Genomic DNA, 17,599 nt, shown 5'->3' on the forward strand with positions numbered 1-17,599 from the left:
TTAGCGGGTTCTACGCCATCTTGTTTCACTGGAAAACGAGCGAAAAGTAAACAAAGCAAAGAAAACAACGAAAACCAAAATTAGCCAAAATTATTGTCAGCCACTTTAAACGCACAATTTAGGTAAAATGATGCAACAAAATGCTTTAAAATGTGTTGTCATGTTGAATTAACTCTTCTTTACTTGAATAAAAGTGTAAAATAGTGGTGCTTGTTATGTAAACAAACGCTCAGCTGACGAACCCGCTTTCGCAAACTTTTTTCTCAAAACCAGTTACAAATACAACGTCGCGTTCTTACGTGATCTTGTATTTTTGGTCACCGATCGGCCATGGCCATCCATGAGTGAACGAGCAAGCTAATAAATGTTACGAATGTAGGGAATGTTGCGCAGGCAGTCATGTGGCCAGCGATGCCTGTTGGTGCAGCAGGCAGCACNTACATATTTAAAAAAAAATTTAATTCTGGTTGAAACATTTTAGCCGTTTTTAGCCGTTTTTTTTNTAAAAGTGTAAAATAGTGGTGCTTGTTATGTAAACAAACGCTCAGCTGACGAACCCGCTTTCGCAAACTTTTTTCTCAAAACCAGTTACAAATACAACGTCGCGTTCTTACGTGATCTTGTATTTTTGGTCACCGATCGGCCATGGCCATCCATGAGTGAACGAGCAAGCTAATAAATGTTACGAATGTAGGGAATGTTGCGCAGGCAGTCATGTGGCCAGCGATGCCTGTTGGTGCAGCAGGCAGCACTTGGCAATAATTTTGTTATTTTCACCACAAATGCTACGCTTTCAGACCTGTTAAATTTAGATATGTATGTACTTGTACATATATGTATATACATATTGATTAGTTAATGCCTTTTATATTTTTTTTTGTAATGATAATGGATAAAAAAAATTTTGCAACCTACATACATACATAAATACATATTTACATATGAATGTACGTTACTGCCCGTCTCCACAAGATATAGAATATAAATAGCCAATGGAGACCGCTCATTGCTCTTCAAGAGCAATATATATNAATCATCTCCTAGCGACGCATATCCGCGCACATGCGCACATGCTCGTCGTTTGTAGGGCGGTTTGTGCGCATGCTCGCCAAAAATCAAAAAATTTTGATTTTCAGCGAGCATGCTCGTCGTTTGTAGCGTGGTTTGCGAGCATCGCATTGGAAACAAAAACAACAACCTCATTTTGTGTTGATGCTTGCAGTGTGCACATCGCGGATAAATGCATCCAAGCCATGTGCGTTAATTGAATTTTTGATAAATGAGGCTAAATTACTATATGTATATGTATGTACATACATATAAGTAAAATATAAATAAATTTAAGTAACACATACATAAAAAACCCTAAGTCATAAGTATTTCAATTGCACGAAAGAAAGACACAAGATCACGTAAGAACAAAAGAGTGAAAAAAGTCGATTTTTTTAGCGGGTTCTACGCCATCTTGTTTCACTGGAAAACGAGCGAAAAGTAAACAAAGCAAAGAAAACAACGAAAACCAAAATTAGCCAAAATTATTGTCAGCCACTTTAAACGCACAATTTAGGTAAAATGATGCAACAAAATGCTTTAAAATGTGTTGTCATGTTGAATTAACTCTTCTTTACTTGAATAAAAGTGTAAAATAGTGGTGCTTGTTATGTAAACAAACGCTCAGCTGACGAACCCGCTTTCGCAAACTTTTTTCTCAAAACCAGTTACAAATACAACGTCGCGTTCTTACGTGATCTTGTATTTTTGGTTCCCGATCGGCCATGGCCATCCATGAGTGAACGAGCAAGCTAATAAATGTTACGAATGTAGGGAATGTTGCGCAGGCAGTCATGTGGCCAGCGATGCCTGTTGGTGCAGCAGGCAGCACTTGGCAATAATTTTGTTATTTTCACCACAAATGCTACGCTTTCAGACCTGTTAAATTTAGATATGTATGTACTTGTACATATATGTATATACATATTGATTAGTTAATGCCTTTTATATTTTTTTTTGTAATGATAATGGATAAAAAAAATTTTGCAACCTACATACATACATAAATACATATTTACATATGAATGTACGTTACTGCCCGTCTCCACAAGATATAGAATATAAATAGCCAATGGAGACCGCTCATTGCTCTTCAAGAGCAATATATATCAGAGCTTATATCTTGCCATCTATTGCCGGCAATTTGGTAGTTTGACAGCTACATTTTCATTTGCACGAAAACTTTGTGGCTGCAACATCATTATTATTTTAATACAAAAGCAAAAATTGAGCCTGTTTCCTGTTAAAATATTTGTAATTATGTACTTGGATGTAAAATAGCCTATTTTCTAAATTTTTAAAGCGATTCAATCCGGCAAATTGGGGTGCATATGTACACTTACATGTACATACTCAGATGTGAACAGTCAAATACGTGCGTAATAAATTTTGTATGAAAATATTATTTTTAAATACGAACATTTTTAAACGATAATCAAATATAAAGTATTCATATTTACTATGCATTATTTCCCTCAGTGTACCGGCTATCAAGGCAATGCCTTCAAAGAAACCCCGGTTTTTCGCTATCCTGTGAAATTGGAGTGCCGTAAAATAGGCGGCAATTGGTCGATGGGCGGTATTGCAAAAACATCGACGATATAGTTTTTAAGATGGCGATATCCTACGAAGTGGCAATTGCCCCTCTGAACTTTTGAACTCGTTCTGAACGGGGCGGAGGTCTCCACGCGGAGCTACTTTCAAATTGTACGAGAAGTGAGAATTTATACATTTGTTCTTATTATTAAACAAGTAATTTTTAGCAAAAAAAACCGACTTCAACTCCGATAAATAATAATAAATAAATATATATATATATATATCTCATGATCCACTGATCGGATCTTAACCAGATTAGTATGGGACACTACCTTTCCGATGCAATAAGAATTATCGAAATCGGTTGACGTGGTCCAAAGTTATGCGGTAACATACATAAAAAAAGAGAAAATATTCCAACGAACTGATAACCTCCTCCTTTTTTGGAAGTCGGTTAAAAAGGTAAAGTTGTACATTTAATTTTCAGCTTTCACATGCAAAATGTGAGAAACTTCGACGACTGCGCAATTAACACATAGCAAGTTTCAACTCATACAAATTTTACTTTGAATACACTTTTTTCTGCACTTCACAAATACTTTTTTCGAAATCAGGACAAATAAATTGAAGATCGAAATTTTGTATTATCATTTTGAAGTTATTTCTGACGGAATTCGAATGTGGGACCACTTACAGCAGAATATGTAAACAAATATGTACTGTTAAATAAAGTAAATAAATTATATTCTTCTTATTGATATTTTATGTCCAAAAGTGGTTAGTTACAAGTTAGTTGATTTCTAATGCAGGGATAACCACCCTTGACTGTTTCGTGGCCATCGCTATAGAAATATACTTAGCTTTCCTCAAAGAAAATATACAGATAACAGTGACCTTTAGTTCCTCTCCAATCAACTTCAAGTTAACTGATAGTTAGATACATTTCCTACAGGGCATGTTCCTATGTATGTATATAAATACGTATGTACATGTGTGTATATACATACCTAGGTTAGATTTAGATTAGATTTGATTTGTACAAGATTTGCATAACTGACCTGTGTAAACGTCGTCCGATGTCTTCGCCTCGCTGGCGTCGGGCAGGATGCTGTGGTCGGTGTATGGCTGGCATGTTGACTTAACGATGATAAACCGTTTCCGGGCGACGTAACGCTGCCGGAAGCCGTCGAGAGGCCCGTATTAGGTTCTGGCTTTAGCTTCTTAAATGCACCTTCCGCTGTAAAATTAAATTCAACTCTAATTCAGTGATTCAGAGATGTGCGAAATGGAATAAATAATATATAAATTTATATATGCACAAATGTACAATGCAAGTACTCGTTTATACAAATATGCAAAATGCATTGACTTACATATGTACATATGTATGTTGGCATCTTGTACATATGTACAAACATACAAACATTTATTCACCAAAATCATATTAGCATGAGATGACAACAAATATTCGTGACAATAATTCGTAGAGCCAGAACGAAATTTAGGGGGGGGGGCCCTAAAATTATTTTTTTTTTCAAACCCAATAATTATTACTAAAAAATTGTTATTATAGCTTAAAATTATTGTAAATAATAGAGGTATGTTGTACACAAACACATAAATAGAAGTTCACAAAAGTTGATATAAAACTATTCGTCGATTTAAATAATTAACTTTTCACAGCACATGTTTTTTTACGAGAAGGAAGCTTCGAAAGCCTAACCCCGTTAGTGTGAGACTTTAACCCAAACTAAACCTCCTACTGGCATGTACCTTTCCCCTCCCGGTACCACCGTCAAGGATTTCGTCGGGATAATAACACTGTGTGACTGACCTTCATAAGTGCAACTTCAAAACAATTTAACCTCAATACCTACAATACCTTTTTAATGCATGCCACGCACACAAAATTCGAATTCTTTGCATTTCTTTGATTTACAAGTATTCTCATATAAAAAAAAATATATATATATATATACATATCATCATCCACTGATCGGATCTTAACCAGATTAGTATGGGACCACCTCTGAGACACTATTGTACATTAAAAGAACATTAGATGAACATTAGGGCGGGTCGAAAATCTAATTTTTCTCAAATCCCTTGGTAATAGTGAAAATATATTGTATCATGAAGTCAACAACAAGCCTGCGAAATATTAGTCTTTCATTTTAATTGTAAGAGCCCGCGCATCGACCGCCAAGTGACCCACAGCACACTAGTCGAATAAGACCAATTCTTGTTAAAAATTCTGGGTTTAGCCAAAACTTTTGGTGCATATTATTAGATAATGAATCCTTTACCGCAAAAGATAAAGTCAAGTATCATTTCGCGTAGCCGTTTATCTTATCGTTAATCTCAAACTCATCTATTTTCAAGAAAATTTTAATTGTTCTCTTGATAATTGCATTGGCCTTTAGTCAAAAGATGTAAAGAACAACATTAATATTGCTGGCGTGCATTTAGATCGCTAGTTCCAAATATTCTAATCCTTTTTTAATATTAGCTATAGTTTGCGATTTTTTGCAAATTTAGGAACAATTTCGGTAGCTCTAATAGAATAGCCATTATTTTCCATCATCGCGGAAAAATTTTGTTTATGCAAATTAGTATGGAAACACTGAACAGGCACAACTTCTAGACACACTAATTGGTTTACTTATGTTTATGCATACAATATAAAAATTGCAAATATAAGAAAATGATAAAAAATTTTGTTCAAGATTTTTTTTATTTTAAAATAATTTGTTTATAATCTGAACTATTTTAGTCATATTATTATCAAAAATCAGTAACATTAAGTCTCGCCTTCAATTTGTTAATTATTACGCACCGATCGAGTAACATTTACCAAAGTTATATCGAAAAGCTTAAGTGGATTTCCAGTTTTTTTTCTAAAAAAATTTCTCTTCAATTGTATAAATAACCTTTAAATAAAAGAACCGGATTACAGAAAACTGTGCCAGCGAGTGACTTTTTTCGTTCAAGCTGAATGCAAAGCAATATCGTCCAATTGGAGAGTCCTCAAAAGGATTTCCCAGGATATGTTGAAAACTATTGGATTTACCTACAGACACTTTTTCACATAATGGAATTAACTAAAATATTTATGTATATCTAAACACTTATTGCACGTCCCCTACTTTCATATAACGGCAAATTTAGAAACCGCGAAAAATGTGCTTCTGCGGCGACTAATGAAACCATTCCGCACCAGTTTTTAAGACTGCAAAAATGGACTTAAAATAGGCGTTTCTCAACCTAATTGTAATGTATGTAAATACTTATATGTTTGAAACTACTATTAACTTGTCGAACGATTCCTAATCTTTGACAATACATTCATTCACCACGATCTTGAAAACTGACCAAATCGGCGTGACCAAGTCCATGGTCATTTTAATATTATATAAACATTAAAAGGTTTGAAATAAATCTCGTCCAACTTTTTTGTATTTTTCACTTGGTTGCTGAAGTAATGAAGAATTGAAAATTCATATGGGAAAATCATAGTTTTCTTATTTTTTATTTTAATATCTTAAAATCGTGTAGACTTATTGAAAAATGATAAATGAACGTGAGGTTCTAAATTTAATAGCCCTTAATTTGATATATCGTCCTGTTTATAACAATAACGCATTCCATAGATATTACAAGCCAAAGTCTCATTTTCGAAATTCATGCACTTTGATTCAATTGCGCGGGCTAAAGATAAGTTTTAAATTAATCTTTCGTAGCCAATAACAATTGGTTGAGACCTAAGACATCATAATATTACTATTACAATGCGGTCAAATGACTTTTATTTTCCCCCATACAAAATCGACCCAGCCTAATGAACATTAAAAGATTAGTAAATATGCTTCCAAATATGCTCGAAAAACAACAAAAAATCTAAGTACAGTTTAATGTTTTGTTTTTATTCAGTTTATTTCAAGGATTGGACGGAATTCGAAATTTTCATATTTCCAGTGGTGTTAGTGCATCGATTTAGTTGTCACTTTTTTACTATTATTAAAAATAATGCGGATGTATTACACTAAGATATGGAACCTTAATTTCTTTTCAGGACTGAATTTAATTGTTTTCAAATATTCGTTATCCTCCATTTGAGTTAATTATTTTTAATCTCTTCAATAACACCAATGTCTTCCCGTAGAGACAAACCTTTGGTTTTAAATTTTTGTATCTAAGCAGAACTGGAATTGAAGTTACGAGTTAAAAAAAACCAAATTGGTTTTTGTGTTATTACTAGCAGACCTTGCGGACTTCGTCCCGCCCAAAATTAATTTTTTTTTTTTAACATTTGGTCCAACGTTTTTACCAACAATTCACGTTCACGTTCATCTGTAAACTTCAAATTGTAATATCTCAGCGAAGCAAAAAGATATTTGAGCAAACTCAACGCCATTTCAAAGAGAAAGACTTGTACTTTAACTAACACCTTTTTTGTATTTTATTGAGAAAAATTACTCTGGCTTGCATACACAACTTCAAAAATGGGCAAAAACGGCATTTTTTGCACTTATAGGTTAGAATATCTCAAAATCCTGATGTGATAGAGCAATTCTGTGGCCAGATTTGAATTCAGCGCACCAAAAACCTTCGGGAAAGTATAGTCTGGTTTCTGGGTAAGGAGATCGGTCTTATTTTGTCGGCCTGTGTAATTAATCATGTAGAAGTTGGGGTACGGTTTGTAGCACACGCTTGAAATATGGACTTTTCGGTAAATTTTGGAGTGAGTTCTGCGCAAAAATACTGTGGCGTAGTCGGGGTTGCGGTGATGAAAGTTATTTGTAATACATACAGTTTTCTTTACGTTTACAAGCGATTTGTTTTCGTACGATTGGGAATTTTAGGTTTTTATATTATCAGTTTAAAATATTTAAAAAATCGAAGAGAACGGACAACGGTACTGAAAATCGCTATATAACAATTAGCTAATTATTCAGGAACTAAACAAAACTAAAAAGTTTATATAAATAGCTTCGTCAATGCATTTTAAAATTATCCGATACTATCGATAGTTTCAATGCAAACTATCGAAAACATCGAATGCGATGACTATCGATTGTTTTACAGCTCTAATGTACACTTAGAAGACACAAGCGTAAAGACAAAGTAATAAACAATTGAACTATAAATTTAATTATTAGTTTACCGTTCAATCCATTTTCGCTTATTGTCGACTACAGCCAGGTTTTTACTCTTCTTAAGTGGAATTATTTTGAAGTTAGCGAGAATAACTTGAAACAGAACCGGATGATCCACATACTCACTTTTTTAATTAAGAAAATTTACAAATTATTTTGTTAGCATTGAGTGAATGATTTTATATATAGTATATACATAAGAAATAACTTAAAAGTTAGTGGGGGCCCAAATTATCGAGAACAGATTTTTTATATTTAAATCGCGAGCACATGTCTGAAATTTTTAGTATACGTTCTTCAGCTGCTAGAATACAAAATCCAACGTGGTGCAACGTTTTAAAGCAATGCACACTACGTTTTTAACGCGTTTTTTTTTTTAAGTGGAAAGGGGGCGTAACATATGTAACCTGATTTTTGTTAATAAACCAGTGAAAACTATGTGTCCGAATAAAAACTGGCGAGTCATGCGAAAGTTCGAACTAATTGAGAATTGTCCATATGTATATGTATGTATATGTATATTAATTTACAGTAACAGGTAGGAGCTTTAAAGTGACATGCAAAATGCCGGCAAATAGTTATTCAAAGGCGTTAAGCGTCCGCCAAATGCTGACCCTAAAATTATGAATAATTAGAATAACCGCACTGCGGCCACAAGATACGCAAACAGTCGAAGACGCTACTTTCATAAATACACACATACATACAAACATATGGACATACATATACGAAAGTTCAGTAGGAGGAGGCAGAGGAGAGCAGTGTTCGTAAAGTAGGAAGTAAGAGCTGTTTTTGTGTCCTGTTAACATAAACAACAACAAGCTTAATCCATGATATGCACACACTTTCATAATAGCGAAATTGAGGCAGAAAGTGTAAACCGAAAGCTCAGGTGCGTCGAATTGCCAAGTCGGTGACCTGGCGGTCATATGAATATTCAGCTTTGGGATAATTTATGCAAATTTTATATTAATCGAGGTGAAATTTCATCAAGTTAAAATTCATTCTAAGTAATTTGGGCAATTCACTCTCCGTCAACCTTATGGTAAGCAGCTAAAGAGCGGCAAATTTGAAAATCACTAACATCGTTCGGAGTCAATGTGAAAAGTAGTTTTAAATAACGGAAAGTACCTGTTTGACAGCGATGGAATTAGCCAAATATGTAAATACGTATGCATTATGACGGTTATGACTAAAACGGTAAATTTGTTCATTAGATTTAAGCAAATAATATAGAGCAGCATACATATAGGGAACAGCGTTGCCGTTTTGATACAATTGTCCAATTTTGATACTTTTTTTCTAAATTTTAAGATTTCATACATTTTTGTTCACAAATGCTCCGTTTTGATACTTTTGGCTGTCAAAAATGAACTTTTGAAAACTATGAATAATATCACTGTACGACAAAATCAACATTTTTTCTGGATATTGGACCATACCATTTTCTTTAAGAGCTTGAGTCATAGGTAAAACAGAAATTTCTCCGTTTTTCGAAGTTGGCCTCCGAAAACGAGATATGGGCCTTCGAAGTTCGAAATAGGACCTTTGGTAAAAAATTATATTTAATTATTGCATGTAAATAACTAAAAACCTAAAAATATAGACCTAGTCCTTTTTTTTGTGCAAACTTATATTACAGGTGCTATAAGGGGTCAAAGTTCAGGTCTTTCTTCGAAAAATTAAATTCGTTATATTGCAAACAATTTTGCACTGATTTTTAAAAAAATGTATATTGTTGTAAAGGTGATTAAAATTTTAGAAAAAACACATTTGAATGAAAAAATACCTTCTTTTTATAAAAAAAAAAAGATTTTAAACAAAAAAATTACTAACAGTTTTCTAAACAATTGGTATCGTTGTAAAGACGATTAAATCCTCTTTCTTCTGATAGGCATACTTGTATACTGCGTATAAAAAAAAATGAGAGAAAAACACATTTAAAGGAAAAAATACCTTTTTTTATAAAAAAAAATGTTAAACAAAATAATTACTAACCGATTTTTAAGAGGTGGGTATCGTTATAAAGGCGATTAAACCCCCTTTCTTTTGATATCCATATTTGTATACTATATAAGAATTAAAAAAACACATTTAAATGAAAAAATTCTAACCGATTTTTGAAAAATTGGTATCGCTGTAAAAGCGATTAAACCCCTTTCTTCTGATATACGTACTTGTAGACTTCGTATATAAAAATTTTAGAAAAAACACGTTTAAATGAAAAATACCTTCTTTTTATAAAAAAAAATATTTTAAACAAAAAAATTACTAACAGTTTTTTAAACAATTGCACAGTGGCCAATTTTTGGAAAACCCTGGCCAAAAGTAAAAAAAAAAAATTGGTGCATTCGTATGCATAACCATCTTATATTGTTAGGAGGGCTCTAATGCGTATCGTTATGAGACAACAAGTCGATTCTCTTAAGGAATTTAGTGTTACAGGAGATCGAAGTGACTGTTGCTAGCAATTCGCTCTAAACTTTTCGTAAATTAGAGTTTTCGTCGTTGTTAAAATCGTGGTATTATCTTTAAAAAAGATAACAGTTTTCAAGCATCCGCTCATGGACATTGTAATCTAGAGTATGTAAAACATGTTTTTTCATTGTCACGCCATCTAAAAACTGACGTAAGACGTAGATATTCACGGATTGATTTTTTTTTGTTTACTCATTATGATGGATTTGGAAAATAGTTACGAGAGTGGTCGAGATGGGCGGTCTAATTTTCTTTTTCAGTGTTAACAGTCGCCGTGGTGCTTAGACGTGTTTTTTGCGCTCCGCTTATCTATATCTATTGCTTAATATTGTCTGAATCTTGGCAATATAATGAACTGTGTTAAGTGCTCCACTTTAAGTGAAGGTGAAGAGCACCTTTTTTGTGGCATCTGTAAAAATAAAACTCATATTAAATGTGCAAAACTAAGCTCTGGTGCATTAAACATTTTGAAAACGAATAAAAATGTGCTATTTCAATGTGATAATTGTGCATTGGGCCATTCTGCTACTTCGTATATGAGCGTTGAGGAAGCCCAAAAGAATATAAATGCACTCAGTGAGTTCATTAGCTCATTTAAAGGTCTGAGTGCTAATATCATAGTTGACAGCAATAAAAAGTTAAACAACTCTAACTCGTTGACCAACGTTATTCGTACGCGCTCCAAAGCTAAGGTCGATGACCGTAATAACCTGCATTTGCAAACCGTATCGAAAAAAACTTTTGCTTCTACCACGCCTGGAGAGAGATCCAGCATCAAAAATTCTAATACTTAATGTAGTGCTTTGGGTGTGCAGCCGAAAAAAGTTGTGGAGTCTCTCATTCTCCCATCCTCCGACGCTGCTGGTGATGGGCCTGTTATTAGTGGTGGTGGCGAAGCACATGATGTTGAGATGCTCTCTTCTACATCTGCTCAGTCACTCATGTTTTCATCTGGCTCTCATGCTCTGCCTACTACTGCTGATCAGTCAGCCAGCGTTGCCGTTTTGGTCCAATTGGACCAAAATTGGTAGCTTCATTTTCCTTTGGTAGTTTGATTGGTCTGATGAAGCTTTTGGTAGGCAAAAATGTTTTGGAAATGCAACCAAATTGAGCACTAATATTTGTTCGCTTCACAGCCAGCAAAAAAAAACCGGAAATGGATCCGTAAAGGAAAAAAAGTGGAGGAAAATATGTAGCAGAAACATATGTTTTGAAACGGATGCGTTTTTGTCTGTTTTTTTGAAAATTTTCTGGTTGAATTTTTTGTTCAATGCGCTTTCCTTCTGCACTTGACAGATGTTTTTTCATAGTTCGGAAAAACATAAATTAAGGAAGTACCTGACGGCATCGAACACGGCACCTTCAGAAAGCTAGCAAATACTAGCACACTATTCTGCACTGCTACTTGAAAAACTTAAATACAGTTTTTGCTTTCAAATTACGTCATCATATTCGAACGTTTTCCAGATACGAAAATGAACGAAAACTGTAGTCGTTTCTGTTCGTTTCTGGATACGAAAACCGCATTGCCTTTTGACCGATTTTGAATACGTGAATTAACGAAAATTGTAGTCGTGTCCTGTTCGTTCCCGGATACGAAAATTGTTCGAGATTGCACTGCACTCAGTAATATTTACGTTTCTCTGCTTGCTGGGCTACTTTGCGTTTCCACGTTCAAAAATTTCTTTCAATTTGGTCACACGTAAGGGTTGTCCAAGTATGAGTTTACTCACTTCCCAAAGACATGATCTTATCTCTAATACACCAAACGCTTCAAACGCTAATACTGAAAACTCTGATTCGCAGCCTTTTGCTATTGCTTCTCAGTGGAAAACTGTTACTAATAGAAAACAGAGAAAACCAAAACAACCTTTAGTTATTGGCTCTAACAACAACAGTGAACTCAGTGTTGTTTCTAACATGAAGTGGCTGCATATTTCATCGTTTTCTCCTACCGTCCCAAATGGCTGGTGTGCTACATGTTGGTGAAAAAAGACGCAAATCTTGAAGATCTGAAGAAAGTAAATTTCAAACTAGGCGTATCTGACTGCTGTTTTAATAAGGTTGTTAATGCTAATATCTGGCCGATGAACGTGAAGATTCGTCCGTTCCGTTTTTTTCTAAAGGGAGGTGCTGCCCAACAGGAACCATAAGCNTTTTTGTACTAATTGAATCGTGGCTAAATGCTGAATCCTGCGAAAATGAATATTTCGACTCGAATCTTTTCACTGTTTACCGAAAGGATCGTGATGCAATGAAAACTGGTTTTTCTAGAGGAGGTGGAGTGCTAATCGCTGTTCAGCGTCGCTTCCGTTCATCCCTCACGCGCATGGCTAATATGGATTCACTTCTGGACCAACTATGCGTCCTTGTACATGGTAAATCCAAAATCTTAATTTGCGGGTCATATATCCCGCCGAGTAGTGTTGACTCATTATATAAGGCGCATGTTGATAATATATCAGCAGTTGTCTCCAACCATCCGGACTGTAACATTTGTATTCTCGGCTATTTCAATCTGGGTAATATTGATTGGTCGTATATGGACAACAGCCATGCCTTAATCCCAAAAGATGTTAATAGCTTCTCTGAATCTTACTTGGTAGATAATTTTTTAAGTTTAGACCTAATTCAAATAAATAGTTTTAGAAATCAACTCTTTAAAATTCTAGATCTTATTTTCGTTAATGATAATTTGAATTTTGCTGTAAATGAATGTCTTGATCCATTGTCTGGTTCTGGTATTCATCACGTACCTCTTGTTATTAAACTAGATTTTTATAATTTTAAAAGTCTTGGTGTTGAAAATCAAAGACCTAGTTTTTGCTTTAAACGCTGCAACTTTAACATTGTTAACAATGAAATTCTTTCACTAGACTGGGATTCAATATATATCATAATAATGATGTGGTCAAATTTTTTGATATTTTTAAGATGAAAGCTAATGATATTTTCTGTAAGCATATACCAGTTATACGTAAGAAATGCTATAAAATTCCTTGGTATACCAGAAAACTAAATAAGCTAAAGAATTTGAGGAATACATTTTTTAAAAAATGCAGATTGTCTAATACCCCTGCTAATAAAGGAAAGTACATGCAATATTCAAAAAAGTTTAAATCGTTGAATAATACCCTTCAACGCAATTATGTCCGTAATTTTGAGCACGATATCCAATCAAACCCCAAAGCATTCTGGCGTTATGTTAAATCGAAAAAGTCTATTTCAAGTCTTCCATCTGAAATGTTTTACAATGAGACTAATGCTTCCTGCACCCAAGAGGCGGCGGATCTCTTCGCGGACTTTTTCTGCTCTAATTTTGAACCNAGATCTCTCCGCGGGCTTTTTCTGCTCTAATTTTGAACCTATCTCGCAATCAGCTGGTAATTTTGAAGCAAAAGCTGATTCCTCTATCAATTTTGGTTCCCTCTCTTTGACTCTGGACGATGTGTTAGACGGCATCCTGCATATCAAAAATTCGCCGCAAATGGATGTAGACGGTGTCTCCTCTTTTCTTTTTAAGAATTGCTCTGCTTTTGCGTATCCGCTCTTATTAATTTTTAATAAATCTCTCGCTTGTGGTGGTGGTTTATAGACGATTGGAAAGTGACTTCCATTACCCCAATATACAAAAGTGGTAATAAGAATGATGTTGCCAATTATAGGCCTATCTCCAAACTCTCTACTGTTTCAAAATTATTTGAATATATTATCAAGGAGAAACTATATTTTGCAGTAAAGCGTTTAATTTCCTGCGAGCAGCACGGTTTTATGGCTGGCAGATCAACAGTTACTAATCTCGCTGTTTTTTCAGAATTTTGTATGTCCGCCTTTAACAATCGCCCACAGTTCGATACTGTGTATACTGACTTCTCGAAGGCATTCGACAAAGTCAGTCACTCAATTTTAGTTTCCAAGCTGCAAAACTTGGGGTTTCATTCCGTTTTTTTAAAGTGGGTAAAATCATACCTATCTCTGTGTTCTTGTTGTTGACAACACCTGTTCCCGTTCTTTTATTGCTTCGTCTGGTGTAGTATCTTAGGACCCTTGCTCTTTGTTCTTTTTATTAACGATATCTCTGAATGTTTCTCCTCATCTAAGTTTCTTTTATATGCTGACGACTTGAAAATTTTTACCACTATCTCGAGTTATTCTGATGCAATCAAGCTACAGTCTGATCTCAATAACGTGGCTGCATGGTGTAGCAAGAATCGTCTTCATTTAAATATTAATAAATGCTTTCATGTATCTTTCTCCAAATCGCGGTCATTAATATCTACCTCTTATTTTATTGGTAATGCACGCCTAAATACTCTTGGCGAAATTGCAGATCTTGGAGTTGTTTCTGACTCTAAATTTTTATTTCACAGCCATTTAAATTACATTATTGCCAAGTCTTATTCTATACTAGCCTTCATTCGACGGTTTTGGTCTGACTTTACTGATCCCTATACCTTAAAATTACTATTCACTGCGCTCGTTCGGTCTAAGCTGGAATATGCAGTCTTTATATGGAGACCGTATCACGATTGCCATATCAAGAGGCTTGAACGCGTTCAAAAGAATTTTGTTCGTTTCGCTCTTAGGTCTTTGAAGTTCGAGTATCCGATGCCTTCTTATAGTGCTAGGTGCTTACTAATTAATTTAAAATCTCTGCATAGTAGAAGGATTATCCTTTCGCTCTCCTTTGTGTTTGACATCGTAAGTGGAGTGACTGACTCTCCTTTCCTTCTTGAGCGCATTTATTTTCATATTCCTCAAAGAAGCCTTCGGAGTAGTGATCTGTTCTTTGTAGAACGGGTTAGAACTACTTATGCATCTCATGCTCCTATTTTGAGAGCTTTGAAAGAATTTAATTCCATTTCAAATTCTTTGGCTATCGATTTTTCTTCCTCCAAGCTTAGCTTTAAATCATTATTAAATGAATTATTAGCGTAACTCTTAGCTATAAGACACCCTGTAGTTAGTTCTAAGTACATAATCTGTAAGAAATACTGAATATTTCTAGATTATTTATTATTTGAATAAATTGAAAAATATATTGAAGTTTTTCCCATCCACCTTGGTTAAAACCACCTGCCACAAGCCGCCACTGTAGTTTGGACATCAGTTTTTATACGCGATTCTTAATTTTTTTATATTTAAAAGATTTAAATTATGTAAAAAATTATTTCTGTCAAGATTTTGATGTTTTGAAGATTGGATGTTTTTAGAATTTAAATGATGTCAGAAAGTACTACTATATTAGAGTGCTCATCCATGGGCCTCTCATTTTGAATGGGCACCCCTGCCAATTGCGCCACTTTCCGAAGAAGCCCAAGAGCCAAGGAATAAGGATATTAAAAAATATCGGCTGCTTGTATCCTCGAACCCTGTCATTTCATGTTTACGTTTAAACCCACCAAAACAAAATCATAAACTGACGTCAGATGCCATTAAATTATAATGAACTGTTATAAATGCGGAAGCGGAATTGCCATCAGAAAATATAGATATGAGCTTCAGATGACTGCGAGTCTGACGGTGTATAAAATTGTTATCTTAAAAATATATTCCTGTACCAACAAATATGTATGTCTTGTTTATTGATTCATTCAAAATCCTGCAGTTTCCGTGTAAATTTGAACATCAAGATTTTTAGAAACAAACATTAAGACCTCGTTAGTATTTGTCCGAGCTTCTCTTCCGATTTGTGGCGTGCGCCTTGATGTTGGCGCACAAAGGGGAGGGACCAACAGTTTTACGCCGAATCCGAACGGGGATTTTATTTTTATGAGAAGCTGTTCTTCGTGGCGGGGGTTTGCCATTGCCTGCCAAAGGGCGCCTTTATTACAAAAAACTTGTTTGTTTCTTATTTTTGGATGTTGGTCGGAAACTGGGCTTGAACCCAGGCCTTGCGGAATGATAGCTTATATTGCTAACCGCGACATCACATTATATAAAAAAAAAGCAGAAAACATGAACTTTTATACTTAACTACCTTAGTTTTGCTAACAATCAGATTATTTTAAGCGTACACAGCAGCCATTATGGATCCGCCATTTTGAATTTCGAAATTATGTGGTGAAATTTAAAACCAGCAACCAAAATAAAGACGAATACACAAGGTTTGATTACAGTTGTACCACGCTTCGACTTTTGGCCAGCTTTTTCGAAAAATTGGCCACTGTGAATTGGTATCGTTGTAAAGACGATTAAATCCCCTTTCTTCTGATATGCATATTTGTATACTGCGAATATAAGAAAATGAGAGAAAAAACACATTTACAGGTCTATTCTGCGCTGGTAATAAAGAGTTTGTAACCGGTAAATAAAGTTCCTGTCAATTTTTAAACCCTTTTCGCATTCTGTGTACTCTTGTAACCGGTAAATTTTGTTACCATCTCATAAGCTGGTAACAAATGATTGCCCCGTAAAATATGCAATGCCAGGATTTGCACAATTCTTCAATTCTTCATAGCTGAATTGCTGAATATTTTAACTGCATTACCAACGTACCTAGAATCGCGGTGACAAGAACTGGTAACATTTCTTGGTAATACAATTTTCCGGTTACAAAATCTTCGGTAACGTGCAGAATAGACCTGTTAAAGGAAAAAATACCTTTTTTTATAAAAAACAAATTTAAACAAAAAAATTACTAACCGATTTTTAAAACGGTTGGTATCGTTATAAAAGCGATTAAACCCCCTTTCTTTTAATATGCATATTTTTATACTTCGTATATAAGAATTTAAAAAAAACACATTTAAAGGAAAGCATACCTTTTTTTATAAAAAAAGAAATATTTTAAACACGAAAATTACCAACCGATTTTTAAACAATTGATACCGTTGTAAAGGCGATTAAAACCCTTTCTTCTGAAATGCATATTTGTATACTTCGTATATAAAAATTTGAGAAAATCCACTTTTAATGGAAAAAATAACCTCTTTTTATAAAAAAAGAAATATTTTAAACACGAAAATTACCAACCGATTTTTAAACAATTGATACCGTTGTAAAGGCGATTAAAACCCTTTCTTCTGAAATGCATATTTGTATACTTCGTATATAAAAATTTGAGAAAATCCACTTTTAAAGGAAAAAATAACCTCTTTTTATAAAAAAAGAAATATTTTAAACACGAAAATTACCAACCGATTTTTAAACAATTGATACCGTTGTAAAGGCGATTAAAACCCTTTCTTCTGAAATGCATATTTGTATACTTCGTATATAAAAATTTGAGAAAGTCTTTTTTCTAAAATTTTTATATACGAAGTATACAAATATGCATATTAGACGAAAGGGGGCTTAGTCGCCTTAACAACGATGCCAATTTTTTAAAAATCGGTAAGTGATTTTTTTTGTTTAAATTTTTTTTTTGATAAAAA

The 17,599-nt window shown here is 34.2% G+C and overlaps 1 protein-coding gene across 1 annotated transcript in view; it reads right to left on the reverse strand.

The window, feature by feature from the left end:
• LOC108358167 (muscle segmentation homeobox) overlaps nt 1–17,599 on the reverse strand; it is a gene marked incomplete at its 5' end in the record, with an annotated part of 150,189 nt that overhangs the window by 108,374 nt on the left and 24,216 nt on the right. The window contains one exon of the mRNA XM_017609342.1: nt 3,648–3,826. Coding sequence (XP_017464831.1) covers nt 3,648–3,826 — 179 coding nt within the window. The remainder of the gene's footprint in view (nt 1–3,647; nt 3,827–17,599) is intronic.

The sequence above is a fragment of the Rhagoletis zephyria genome, unplaced genomic scaffold, assembly GCF_001687245.7.
Source record: "Rhagoletis zephyria isolate East Lansing unplaced genomic scaffold, Rhagoletis_zephyria_1.1 Rzeph_scaffold_00218, whole genome shotgun sequence".
NCBI classification, from domain to species: domain Eukaryota; kingdom Metazoa; phylum Arthropoda; class Insecta; order Diptera; family Tephritidae; genus Rhagoletis; species Rhagoletis zephyria.